We start from the raw sequence: 14,084 nt of genomic DNA, 5'->3' as shown, positions 1-14,084 counted from the left end.
TTGTAGCCCTGGAGTGTAGAACTAGAACTTGCAGGGAGATACTACCATCCAGGGGGCAGATTTTGACTTAATGAAAGAAGAGCTTTTAAAAGACTCTAACTCTCCATCATTAGAACTAGCTGTGGAGGTAGTTAGTTGCCCATCCTAGGGAGCATTTAATAGAGTCTGCTGACGACTTTTCCTAGAAGCAATTCATACATCAGGTTGAGGCTCTTAAAAGGTCCTTTCCAAACCTTAGAGTGCAGCCCATCCTGGAAAGGAGGAAGGTGACAAACAGGTGAGAGGAATACTCAGGAGAATACTACACACTGAGAAGGGGAAACATTCGGTCTGCCTGTGGGAAAACAACCCAACGCAGGCTGAGGGAAGCCATGGCTGCAGCGAGCGACACTCTCATCCCTCAACTAATCAACTCAACTTCTTGTGAACATCACTGCAACACCAGACACCACGCTCAATGCTGTGAACCCCAGAAAGGAAGATGACTCAGAGCCACACCTATGGAGAGCCAGGCCTAATACAGCAGTCAGTGGGATGACAGAGGAGAGTCCCCTCCAGCTCTGCCTGGGAGAGAGCTAGGTAGGGGATCAGAGGGAAACTGACTTTTTTCAAGAATGAGTAGGAGGTCTCCAGCCAAAGAGTAACCGTAATCACTGGACTTCTGTTCAGCACAAGGTGGAGTCTCTAGGACTCCAATTCTGGGAATCAGTGGTACTAACTTGAGCCTTTGAAATCACAGTCTAGTAGCTCAGGCTCAGAGAGATCACTGTCTTGGGAGTTCATCTCATCAGAATAGATTCAGGGAAGCATCCTCCTGAGCAATGATGAAAACTGTGCTAGCTTACATTTCTATAGTGCTATGCTTAGTAAGTTTGCCATACACATTCACCAACTCTGGGCCCCGACAGACATAACTGATGTATCATGACACACTCTGACATCGATTCCAAGGCCTCTTCATCTTTCTACACACATCTTTCGAGGCAGTGGCTACCAAGTCCTATCCAGAAACACTTCACAGTATCCAAGACATTTCACATCTGATGCCTACTTTACACTTCACAAGATTGTCACAAGATCAGATGAAGCAGGCATGAAAGTGAAAGTCACCCAGTCATGTCCGACTCTGTGCAACCTCATGGACTATACAGTCCATGGAATTCTCCAGGCCAGAATACGGGAGTGGGTAGTCTTTCCCTTCTTCAGGGGATCTCCCCAACCCAGGGATCAAACCGAGGTCTCCCACAAGGCAGGCAGATTCTTTACCAGCTGAGCCACCAGGGAAGCCCAAGAATACTGGAGTGGGTAGCCGATCCCTTCTCCAATGAATCTTTCCGACCCAGGAATTGAACCAGGGTCTCCAGATTCTTTACCAACTGAGCTATCAGCGAAGTCCAAAAACAGGCATGGCTGTGCCTATTTTATTCCATTTGTTTTAATTGCTTTTTTAAAATCCTTTTTTTCCCTTTGGCCGCACCATGTAGTATGTGGGATCTTAGTTCCCCAACCAGGGATTGCACCCCTGCTCCCTGCAGTGGAATCACAGAGTCCGAACCACTGGACCACAAGGGAATTCTGTGTGTCCATTTTAAAGATGGGAAAACAGGTAGCAGGGTCCATGTCTCAAAGAACTGAGAGGGTCTTCTAGGAGATGGGGTGGCCTCAACAATCTGAGCAAGCTTGACCCTCCTACCTAGCCAACTCCAGATGAAAACTTCACCCTGGCCAGCACCTTGATTCTGGCCTTGCAGAGTCACCCAGCTAAGCCGTGTGTGCACCCCCGATGCACAGAAATTGTGAGGTAGTGAACAGACGTTCTTTTACGTCATTAAGTTTGTGACAATCTGTTAGATAGCAACAGCAAACTAATACAGGGAAGGAGAGAAAAAGAAGGACCAATGGAAGTTGGTCTTCAGTCAATCTCAGGACAGTAAGGAAGCATCTTTCTCTCTAAATGGCACTCTGAAAGTCTCGCCTTAGGCCTACTTGCCTGTATTTTTAGGTACGATCTCCACAGACGTGAGCAGAGCTGCAACTATACACGGCTGCCTCGCATACTTGAAGGATAAGCAACTTTTCCATAACAACACGCCCGAGGGGCTGGGGCTTCTTTTTTTTTCTTTCTTCTCCCTTGGCATGAGTTGGCTGCCGAGGCTGCCAGCGACAACAATCAGCCTAATGCCATCTAATTGACCTCCCGCCTCCACGGTCTGCTCCAAGTTCTCAGGCAGGACCACTGGGGTGCTTCCCTGAAGACCCAAGGCAAAGCTGTGCACAGCCTCCACCCACGTGCCTGCCCTGAATAACTCTTCTCCAGCACACCGCCAAGGCATTAAAAATCCCGCTGCTCCAATTCCCTTCCCCCAGTATTAAAACCAGAACCAGACCTCTGCAGAGACTGAGCCTTTGATTTCTCAGACCCAATAAAAGTTCACAAGGAAGAACCAGCCTCATGTTGCCTTTTCTTTTTTTGGAAATATTTCCAGAATAATCCACAAAAAAAGTACATCATCGAGGGGGCAATAAGAGAGCCAGAAAGATGATAGGAGAGAAGAAGGGGGACAGACAGCCCCTCTATAAACCACAAGCACTTCCCCCCAGCCACGACCAGTCTCTTTCTGGAGGAATCAAGATGAGACTGCCCTGTAGGTGATCTTATCAGGCAAAACGAGCTGGTACTCAGCCTCCTCCCACACAAAACAGAGTCAAACTGTCAACACATGGGACACAAACACTGCTTTTTTTAGATGATGTCAGGGTTCCATCCCCACTTGCCAGACTCGACCCCTGTTGGACTGGTCTCCACGGTAACTCATCCACCCAACCCCCCTCAACCCCATCCCCTTGAGGTCAGATCTGCTCTTACCTACGACCTGGATAATCTGGGCTAGGAGGACACCGTCCGTCACGTCTTGCTGGAGATCCTTAATGAGACGCCTGTGGCCTGATTTGGCTAGATAGTGATTGGCCCAATCCGTGTAGATCTGCAAGAAAGCACACGGGCAACTTTAGGAACCCCGTCAGATCCGAGCAGCTGCGGGGCCGGCGTAGGAGCCACTGTCCCACCGGCGAGCTGTCTGGGGCCAGCCCTCGCCATTAACATGCAGCGCATTGTGCCCGTGGGGCATTCAGCTGGCCAGAGCCGCGCTTTCACCTATTGAGAGATCTGCCGTCAAAGGCTCAGGAGAAAGCTAAAGAAAGCCTCAAAACGCGCAGGGGTCTGAATGGGACAGGGGACACGGAACTAAGCAGTCTGTACCAGACGGCTCTGAGAGGCTGAGGCTCTAAATGCAGGCGCGGTCTCCCCCACCCCACCGCCCAACCCGGCCCCTTCCCATCTTTTTCTCTTTATTGAGAAAACGTATGGGGAGGTTACCACCCAACAGGCAATCTTTTCATGGGCCATTTCAGAGAAAGGAGTTCTCAGGAGCCTGGGTCCCTTGTAAGAGAGCCAAGTACCAAAACACAGAGCCCTTCAATTACTCTTGTGTGAGTGGAGTTATTAATGGCCTCACAATCATCTCAAATTTAATCAGCTTCATTTAAAAGCCCAGCATCATTTTCACTGTTGGGATTCTGTGAACGGCAACAACAACACATCCCCCAGCAAATTCCAACACATTTAAACACAGCATTGGTGAGCACAGCACCCGGAAGGCAGAGGCTGGGCCGCCACGGGATCAGAAAAGCAGACCCTTCTAGGGGACACAGACCCGCCCCTCCCAGTCACAGAGCCACCGGCGCAAAGAGTATTTTCTTCCAACAGGCCGACGAACCAGGAAGACTCTCACCTGAAAACTTTCTCCCACAGTGACACAAACTGAAAATAAAACTGAAAACCTCCTCATCAGTTTTGCGCGCTAAGTTTCCTATGAGGACTTGTGAATTTGTTGGGGAACATCAAGGTGTTTATCAGAACCTTTTCTTCTTTTCCCCCAGGAGGGATATGACCATATGGCTGCTCATTAAGAGAAGTGTCCCCTCTCAGCTGGGCCATGTCAGCGGCTGCAGTTCATGCACTAACCCATGCGCTGAGGTTTCCACCGCAGCGATGAAACCCATCGTTGCACCTCCATCAGCCGGCCTGCTCTGAGATCTCGAGGGACTCAGAGCAGCGGAAGCCCTACCCCAGCCCCAGCCCTCCCTCCATCCTGCTCTTCCCAACACTGTACTCATCAGGGGAATCTCACACAATGGGGTGCTGCCCTTCAAAACTCCCAAAATGTGGGCTCATGGGCCAGTGCCTGGACTTACAAAGCAGGGCCCTTCCAGGGAGGGGCACCTCTGACTACTCCAGCTGCGACAGTGAAGGAGGGCTCATCTCAAGGGTGGGCAAGGCGGACGTGCCCTGTCTACTTCATCAAGTGCTGGGAACAGAAAACTCCTGTCTGTTACTTTCTTCCCTCAAGACTCCCACATTGTCAGATCAAAAATTTAGTACAGCAAGATCATTTTTCAATTTCACAAGCACTGAGAAACCTAAGGAAGCGGAGTGCCATCTTGGTCACTACAATGGCCAGTCTGAAAGGTCAGTGATCCCTGGATGAAACTGTTAAGAGGGAGAGAGGGAAGGGGAAAAACATTCAAAAGGAAAGAGAAAGACCAGGGTTCAAGCCCCAACTCTAGAGGCTCCCCGGGGAGGGGGGGGTGGGGGTGGGGCGTTGCGGTTGTTTTGTTCAAAGCTGTAGCCCAAGGACCTACAATAGCACGAGGCACGTTAGAACTTCCCAGTAGGTAGGTGTGGAGGAATGGGTGTCTGACCTTAGCTGAGCACCTTAACTCTCTGAGCCGAGGTTTTCCTATCTGCAACATGGGATCGATACTGTGTACTTGTCAGTTTTTATGAGGACTGATACAACATATTTTTTTTAAATAGTGGCTTATACAGAGTAGGAGCTGAGTAACAACTAACACGGAGCCTAATACATGCCCCACACTAGTACAAATACTTAACACACATTAACTCATTGCCTCCTCATTCTGTGAGGTAGATGCTAGTACTGCGTCTATGCTTCAGAAGAGAAACTTGAAGTGCAGGGAGGTAAAGGAGCTTACCCAAGGTCACCAGGAAGTGGCAGAGGCCAGGATTTGAACCCAGGCTGACTGGCTCTAGAATCCTTTAGATGCGCTCAACACTGCTTCTCTGAATATGAGTATAAATTATTCAAATCACTCACCCCCTCCATGACACCCTCCTACTGACGAGACTTATTCTTCTATTCAGTTATGTTCACGCTGAAAGAATTGTTTACACAGATAAAAGCTCCAAATCAATCCCTTGCTGTCACGTGACTTTTCTTAACCAAGTCACTTGACTTTCCTGGGCCTCAGTTTATCCAGCTGTAAAATGGCCACAGCCAGTCCTACTTCAGAAGGTAGTTGTGAAGAATTCAGTGAAGTGCCACCTGGAAGCCCCTGGCCTGACCCACATGGGGCTCGGGAAGCAGAGGTAGTAGGTGGTCATGAGGAGGCATGAGCAGACAGCTTTAAACATTAGCTGCCAGGAGGCCTAGTACATCTGTGACCTTTGGCCTGGGTGTGCTCACGAGGGAAATAACAACACCTACACATCATCAGGTGATTATGAGGGTGAAACAAGTCCATATACATAAAGAACACAGAATCTGAGACTTGCTAAGTGTCCAGTAAATAAAAGGAATAACGAGAAAGGTGACTCCCAGCATTATAAAACGGGCCAGAACAAAACGAGCCACAGCCTCTGCCCTGAACCTCCAGGACACAAATGACTCAAGGACTCACTCCCCTTCTCTTTTGTCACAAGGACAATTTCAAGAGTCTGGAGCACTCTCTCTGCAATCACAAACCAGGGTAGATGGTAAAAGACAAGCAGGCCAGAAACCAGCCAGGCTGGTATGGAGAGTGAGGCATCCATCCCTAAGTAGGAGATATACCCCCAGGGATGTCTCAGGCCCTGGAGGGATCCTACCAGCTGAGGGTCTGAGGGACCAAGCTGCTGGGGCTAAGTCGCTTCAGCTGTGTCCGACGCTGTGCGACCCCACAGACAGCAGCCCACCAGGCTCCTCTGTCCCTGGGATTCTCCAGGCAAGAATACTGGAGTGAGCTGCCAGAGACCAAGAGAACATCCCAAAGCTTAAAGCCATCTGCCCCACAACCGCCGGCTGAGGTGAGAACAGGCCACAGGCAAGAATACCGCTGAGTGGGAAGCAACCCAGGTACCTCTGCTTATTCCCTTCTTAGGTGATTAAGGGTATTTTTAAATAGACATACCTTCTCTAAAGCCAGCCCTCCATGTGTGTGCGCAGATGAGCAGGAAACCAAGGCTAAGCAAGCTTCTTTCAGCAAGTCCAGGGGCACCTACACACACGGTGCAGAGTCCTGGTGAGGCCACACAGGTACCTGGTATGCCAGGGAGAACTTAATTCTACAGAGGTCAGCAATGGCTCTGCCAGAGAAGTGACCTTCTCTACTCAAAGCTGTTTAAAACAAGAGCTCTTCTCCCCGCTTGAATCCACCTACACACCACTGCGAACTGTATGTTCCAACAGCGTGCCTCTAATCCTGTCACCTGCTCCGAACGTCTCCCCACTGGACTAAAGGCAGACTGTTCACACTGTGGCTCAAGGCAGTCTTCGCATCCACCCACTCTTCCCCAGCCAGTGTCCAACCTTGCAGGGGAGGTGGTGTGTGTGAAAGTTAAGAGCATGGGCTTGGGCACTGACCAAGTCAAGCTGGCCTTGGCAAGTGAATGCCTATTCACCTCTCCATACCTCAGTTTTATCCTCCATAAAATGGGGATCATACAAAATACACAATAAGGCAGGGACTGGCCAACTGTACACAGGCCAAACCCAATGGGCCACCTGCTTCTGTGAACAAAACTCTATGGGAACCCAGCCACATCCATTTGCCATCTGTAGCTGCTTTCACACCACAATGGCACAGCTGAATAATTGTGATACAGACTTTAGGCCCACAAATCCTCAAATATTTACTGTCCGATTCTTTACAGAAAAAAGTAGCCAGTCTGTGTCATAGGGACTGATGTAATGTGCCTACATTGAGCAAGTGCTCAGGAATAATTACGATTATTATTACCCCAGGAAAATTGGACCTCACACTTCCCCCATCTCTGAACTCCTGCCACCTCACCCACCTGAGGGCCTCCACTGGGACCACACAGCAGAACTCCATTCCTATGCTGGTCCTTCATGAAGTTCACTATTGATTTCCCAATTGCATCCCGAGCTGCATACAAAGCAGGGAACCTGTATGCTGGCACCATCACCTCACCCCCACTCACAGACTGGGGGCAAAGATGGTGTCCTGCCCGTCATTGGGCCCAGACGTGCCTCTCAAGAAGGGGGCACAGGAGGGGTTTGGTAAGTGGTTGTGGAGTTGGGCTGAACAGAGAGCAAAAGGGCAAATCCTTGAGAAACTGATTACACTGGTGACTTAATGTGAGCTCTCAGCAAATACTCAAACCAGGATCTCAAGTCTCTTTACTGATTGGAGAGAGGAAAGAATAGAGAAAATAAATCACTCCATAATGCAAACTCACTAATCAGGACCCAAACAAGAATCATTAATTTATCTGGAGTTTCCTCTCCCTAGCTCTCAACTTTCTGAAGAAATGAGTCACAGGAACATGCCTAGATTTATTTTAAGAAATACAGTTTTTATGGGTCATGCTAAGCACTGACACAGGTCAGGGCCCTCCCCCTCTATTACTGTTTCAGTAGCCCATGCAATAACTACCATTCTTCCTAGAAGTACCTTTGGAAAATAAGCTCACCACATCCTTCGTCATTAAGGACTTCATCAGGTTCAGAAACTCAACAAAAAATGGAACAGAGTGTGTTTGAAAGATCTTAAGCAAGGGCTACATCAGGCAGGGCACCCTCTCTGAGCCTCAGGCATCCAGAATCAACCTCTCCAGAACCTCTCCTTCTCCAGGGTTCTAGAGACTTAGAACTGCTGCTGCCCCAGCTGGGCTCCCTGGAGCCCACTGTTCCCTGATGGGTGAACTTTCAGTAGAAATGGGCAAGACAAAGAACCACACAGTTTTGGGAAAGAGTAAAACCATCATCGCCACACCCAACTCCAAAGTATCACATCATTCCAAGTAAAAATTCTAGAGGGACAGGCTCTAGAACCTTTTCCCACTAGTATCCGCAGGAGTCTTTCCCACTCTGACTCGTCTCACTGAGTTCACCACTCTCCCCACCGGCTCTGGCGGGAGACCTCATCAGTGCTCCGGAAGCACTTGGCGAGGGAAAGGAGTTCTGTCAAAGCTCGAAAAGAAAAAAGGGGAAGGAAGACAATGACAGCTGAGAGCGAATTCGTTTTGATTCACTTTATGAGCCTTGACAGGATTTCAAGGAGCGTGTCATTTGTTTGCTTACAACTCCACCTCATTTCATATCAAACAGGCTGAAATCAAAGAGGGAAAGTCTTGACAGATCAAGTGAAGTAAAGAACCCGATTATTAGTTGTAACAAGAAAACTGATAAAAATTGCACTGTTGTTAAACCAATGGGGAAGGTGCCAAGTTTATACTGCAATTAGCTCTCCAGTGAAGGGGGATGGTAGCATTGGAAGGAAGAAACCTCCCCCAAATCTATAAAATAACTGCACCTAAAGTCGTTACCCTAACAACCCTTAAGTCCAGACCAACATGTTGGGCTGCCTGATGGATCCAAAAGGCAGCAGGTAGAATTAGCACAGTGCTTACAGGAGGAAAGGGGTGCAAATGAATCTCTTAGCAGGAAATGCCAGAGTGGAGATTCAAGATACACTAGTCATTTATTAATAGCATCTGAGGTGGCTTCCAGCCAATCAGTTGTAAAGAGAACCTATTGTCTGGCCTTCATTCAAGGTCTCACTGTAGACTTCAGGGATATCGTCAACATCATATCGCTTCCATGACTGTGCAGTGTGTGGTTGAAATGACTTAGTTCTGACTGTCCCGAAGTACAAAAATGACATTGCAACAATAGTACAGTGTCCACCCAGCACCTGAATACACCAAGAACGATTATTCAATTAGTCACAGTTTTAAGAAAATCAAAATACACCATTTGTTATTAAGGACAAAGCTAGTTAACACATTCACTTCTGCATCCCTGGCATCTAGCAAGAAGCCTGGCACCTTCCCCACAGGTGTGGTCACAGGTCCACAGATCATTTCAACCACCTGGGGTAAAGTGAGGGGCCTGAAGTTATTAGCTGGTGGCTTTTTCCCATGTTCCTGCTCTCCCCATCAGAGTCTAAGATATCCTCTCTTAAGGTAGACCCTGCCTTGATCAAAATCACTCCCTTGAAATAAACATTCAAATGGGTGAATGATGCCCCAGCCCTAAACACTGGAAAAAGACAGGGAGCCCAGAGCAGCCAATCTTTTGCTCAAGGCCACAGAGTACAGCAGGGGCTGAGCCCAAACACTGGGGCTGCTCCCTGTTTTCTAAAAGGAAGAATCTAGTTCTGCTTGGTGTCTTTGATTCTTACTACATACTCACCCTGGAGAGCAATGTCTCTTCCATCCACATCTTTGCCATCCAGCCAGGCGGCCCATGGGGAGTCAGGGGGGCCCTCACTTACATGGTGGTGATATGCAGGTTTGCCTTACAGACACAATGAGAGCATGTATGTCAGTGGTTAACACAGTGTCTGGAGCACAACACTGGATAAATAGTGGTTATTCATGGAGAAGGGAATGGCTACCCACTCCAATATTCTTGACTGGGGAATCCCATGGAGAGAGGAGCCTGATGGGCTATGGTCCATTGGGTCGCAAAGAGTTGGACACGACTGAAGCAACTTAGCATGCACGCACGCATGCATTCATATTCAAATTAATGTAAGTTTCAGGGGGAATATGTCATTCTAAATTGCTGAGAGCTTCCTCTTTAGAAAGCCACCATTTTTAACTACGTCACTGGGACTCTTTCCCAAGATTATCATGATTCGTGCTTTTAAAATTAACCCAATTCCATGTTTTCTTGATGACCCATGGATATCACTATGAATAGCATTTTGATGCATTCAAGGATGCCCTTAAGGCTGGACTGTCTTTAAGACCCCAGAGTCTTTTAATAATTGGGTATAGAGTAAAAGTACCATTCAAGCCAGGTCCCTGATGGGACTTTTCCACTGAGGAGAATACATCTAAGTGTGCAGGCTTTCGTGGTACCCCTCTGATGCTCTGAAGGTCATAAGGGAAGGCCTCTTGGCTCTTAGCTGCTTTCTAGACAGTGAGATTGCTAGCAAGCTGGGCTCCTGGAGTACCAAGATGTGACCAGGGTCTGTATCTCCAACCCGAGCATGTGCTGAATGGTACTGCCAGTCCCCACGCTCAATATACATTTTGGAACCTGATTCACAGAAACTTGTTTATACCAAGGAGTACATATCCCTGTCTGGACCCAGAGACAGCAGCAGGCTGAGGAAGGTGCCCGTTGCTGGTTTTCTCCCCTTCTCACTGGCAGTAATCTCTGGCCCCTGCTGAGTTTTCCAAATTTGCTGACATACTGAGTGCAACACTTTAACAGCATCATTTTTAAGGATTTTAAATAGCTCCTCTGGAATTCTGTCACCTCCACTAGCTTTGTCGTGATGCATGCTCCGTAAGGCTCACTTGACTTCACACTCCAGGATGTCTGTCTGGCTCTAGGTGAGTGATCATACCATAGTGGTTACCTGGCTCTTGAAGACCTTTCTTGTATAGTTCTTCTGTGTATTCTTGCTACCGCGTCTTCATCTTTCTGCTTCTCTTAGGTCCTTACTGTTTCTGTCTTTTATCGTGCCCATCCTTGCCTGAGATGTTCCCTTGATATCTTCAATTTTCTTAAAGAGATCTCTAACCTACTTGTCTGCATAACCAGATGCACCCTGACACCAGCCCACAGGTAGACTCTTGTTCCAAAGGGATACACACACATGTCAACACACACACAGCAGGTAAGTAGAGGAGGGGCAGGGCTTATCACTAACTTGAATTTCCACCCCTCCCCTCCCGCACCTCCACAGCACCTTTCTTTCTACCTTGCCCCTAATGATCTCAAGTCAACATAAGGTGCTCAGAGCCACACGCAGGCCACAGTGCACTGAGCAAACCCTGCCGGAGCAGCTGCCTATGCTAGATCTCGCTCTTATGTAAGATGCTAACTACCATCAGCCAAATTCTGCAGTGGAGAGTGCCTTCTAGAGTCAGACTGCTTATGTTTCAGACATGCCTCAACCACTTGCTGCAAGAGTTATCACGGGCAAGTTCCTTACACTATATCTGGGCCTTCATTTCCTCATCTGTAAAATGGATCAATTCCCTATTTAGGTTCTTGTGAGACTGCAAAGAGGACATCTAATAATGCCCAGCGCATAGCAAGGGCACACAGCATGTTGGTACCAGTTAGTACTACCATGAGGACGATGCCATGCACTGTGAGCACTTGCCCAGCAATGGATTCCTTTCGTTCCCTACTCATTGTGAGGCAGGTATCATTCCCCTCATTTCACTGATGAGAAAACAGAGGCTGAGAGGGGAAATGACTCTCCCAATTTCACACACAAGAGGGCAGCCTTTGAAAGCAGAGATTCTGGCTTCCCTCAGAGGCCCACGCGGGAACCGCTGGCCACAGACGGGCGAGTGTCATGGCTGCATGGAGAAAGCAGGCAGAGACAGCAAGACTCGTTGCACAACAGCTACCTCAGTGTCCCTGCCTCCTGCCCCTGGGAACAGAGCTGGCCGCTTGTCACTCACGCCTAATGGACCCAAGGCGGGGCGGGGGCGGGGGGGGATGCTGACACTTTCCCACGTCACCAGAGCACAAAGCCAACATCATAGCAGGGTCACTATCACAAAAATAAGAAGGCCAGTACAACAGGGGTTACCACCACTGGGCTGTATCCAGACGGGAAACGTTCAGGAGTAAGCTCGCCCAGTTCCTCCAGCCTGCAGTGAGCCAGGGCTGCGGGGGAAGGGCCCACAGCCACACAATGGTGGCATTGTCTTGCGGGAACACCAACCAGTCACAGGTGGGTGTGCACAGCAACTCTGGAGGTTTTGAAACTGTGCCTCTAGAAAAATACACCAGGCTGGCGACCGTGTTGGGAGGCACTGGCGAGATCTCGGGGAGGAGGGTGCAGGTGCCTGCTCACCCCACACCTTAGGCTGAGTCACCTTTGATGCCTGGGATGCCCCTGGCGTGGTTGCGCCCTGTGCTCCTGGGATGAGCGCTGCTCTGCACCACTCTTCGACAGGACACACAGTCCTTTCTCGTTCATGTCCTAGCTGACCGCCACTACCTGTGCACAAGGGGAGCTGGGCTGCTGTTGAGAACCTGCTGAGTGCCAGGTGTTGTATACCTGTCAAATACAACGTCTTCCCACACCAGAGTGACAGCGGCAGGAGAACAGAAATTCTTTATTTTGCTCACTGAATTTTTCTAAAACATCCAATATGGTGCCTGGCACACAGCAGGGACTCACTAAATATCTGTGGACTAAATGAATCATTCCCATTTTACAGGCTGGAAAACAGAGGCTCTAAAAGGCTAAGAAATGTACACAGGGTCACACAGCTAATAAAAGGCGATGCTCCATTTGACCCAGGCCGCCTGGTCCTACGGCTACCAGCTCTCACCTCAAATGTGCACCCAGATCTCCCGAGGGCCTCCCTGGAAAGTCAAACAAGGCAAGGATGAAGACCTATCACCAAAGGCTTCAATATAAACCCCCCGCTGTACTCCCCCTCAACCACTCCAACCTTAGAAGATCTGAGTAACTTTTGACCAGGATGTCTAGCATCTCCAAGAGAGCCAAATGTCAGAGCCCACTTGAAATTTCTGGAGTATTTTCTCTCCCTTCCTGTGTTCATTAGTTACTGACTGATTAGAGACACTTTCTCTCCAAAGTATGGCTGTGATGGGAACCAGGCCCCTCCAGGCAGGCCCGGCAGGAGGGGAGGAGGAGACGGGGCTGCCAGTAGGGGGAGCTGCTAAGCACACTCTTGGAGAGGGAACGTTCCCAAACTCAACAAGAGGTTTTGAGAGCTGGCTGGCAGGGTGGCCATACCTGAGAGGCTGGTGACAACCTGGGTAACAATACAGACCTCCTTCCAGTCTGGTCATGAAACGACCTTCTAAACATCAGCCTCCTTCCGGTCCTCCAAGCCTGCACAGTTCCCCTCACCTGCAGGCTGCGGGTAAGGGGATGCCAACCATTGTTTCTCGTCGCCCTCTGTCCTGCCAGAATGCCTCCGTTTAGCTCCCTAAGCACAGGCTCCCCAGGATTTTGGCTCCACTGGGCCCAGTTACCTTGGAGTCCTAGGTAACTTCTGGCAGGTTGCTTAACCTGAGTCTCAGTGTCCTCTTCATAGGACTGCTGAGTGCATAAAGTGAAACGTTAGATCTAAGGGACCCCACATATTTGGGCAGTATGCCAATGCTTTGTGACTTGAGCAATCCACTTTCTGAGCCTCAGTTTCCACATCTGTAATATGGGATAATTATCTACTATGAGGACTATTGTGAGGACTAAATGAAAATGTTCACAAAGGGCTTAGCACAGTGCCTGACACATAGGTAGAACATTTAACTGTTAGCTTCCTTCCCTGCCTTGTCCCCATGTCCCCGACCCATAGATCCCTCTGCTACGCCACTCACACATGGGCTCTGTGCCATGTTAACCTTCAGTCCCCACTCGTGGGTTTTCTGGTCTGGTGTGTCCTTCCACATCCCTCCGTTTAGCAGGATTCTCTTTTCTAGAAACCAGCTCTGACTGCCAGCCTTCTCTCCTTCCTCTGAACTCTTAATGCACCTACAATTAAATATGCCTGTGTACCAGCTCCCAGCCCTTGTGCCTCTGCCCACACCATCCTCTCTCCAGCAGAGCCATCTCTTCTCCACCACCTGGCAAATGCTTATTTGGTGTCTTACAAGCCCAGTCAAGTGTCAATCCCTGTAAAGCCATTCCCAACTCGCTGTCTCACTCCTATCAGGAAATTCTTTGTTGCCCCTTCTCTGGCTCCAAAAGCACCCTGCACATGTCTTCATGGCTACTATAACCGTTCACATGTCCAACAGGGTCTTCTCCAGGGTAGAGAACAA

At 49.1% G+C, this 14,084-nt stretch overlaps 1 protein-coding gene across 1 annotated transcript in view; it reads right to left on the bottom strand.

The window, feature by feature from the left end:
- NAV2 (neuron navigator 2) overlaps positions 1–14,084 on the bottom strand; it is a 421,834-nt gene that overhangs the window by 286,494 nt on the left and 121,256 nt on the right. The window contains exon 2 of the mRNA XM_068977628.1: positions 2,867–2,984. Within this exon, the coding sequence (XP_068833729.1) occupies positions 2,867–2,984 (118 nt within the window). The remainder of the gene's footprint in view (positions 1–2,866; positions 2,985–14,084) is intronic.

Source organism: Capricornis sumatraensis, chromosome 8, assembly GCF_032405125.1.
Source record: "Capricornis sumatraensis isolate serow.1 chromosome 8, serow.2, whole genome shotgun sequence".
Classification (NCBI taxonomy): Eukaryota; Metazoa; Chordata; class Mammalia; order Artiodactyla; family Bovidae; genus Capricornis; species Capricornis sumatraensis.
Note: the sequence above shows the minus strand (reverse complement) of the source record. Positions and strands in the feature narration are given on the sequence as shown.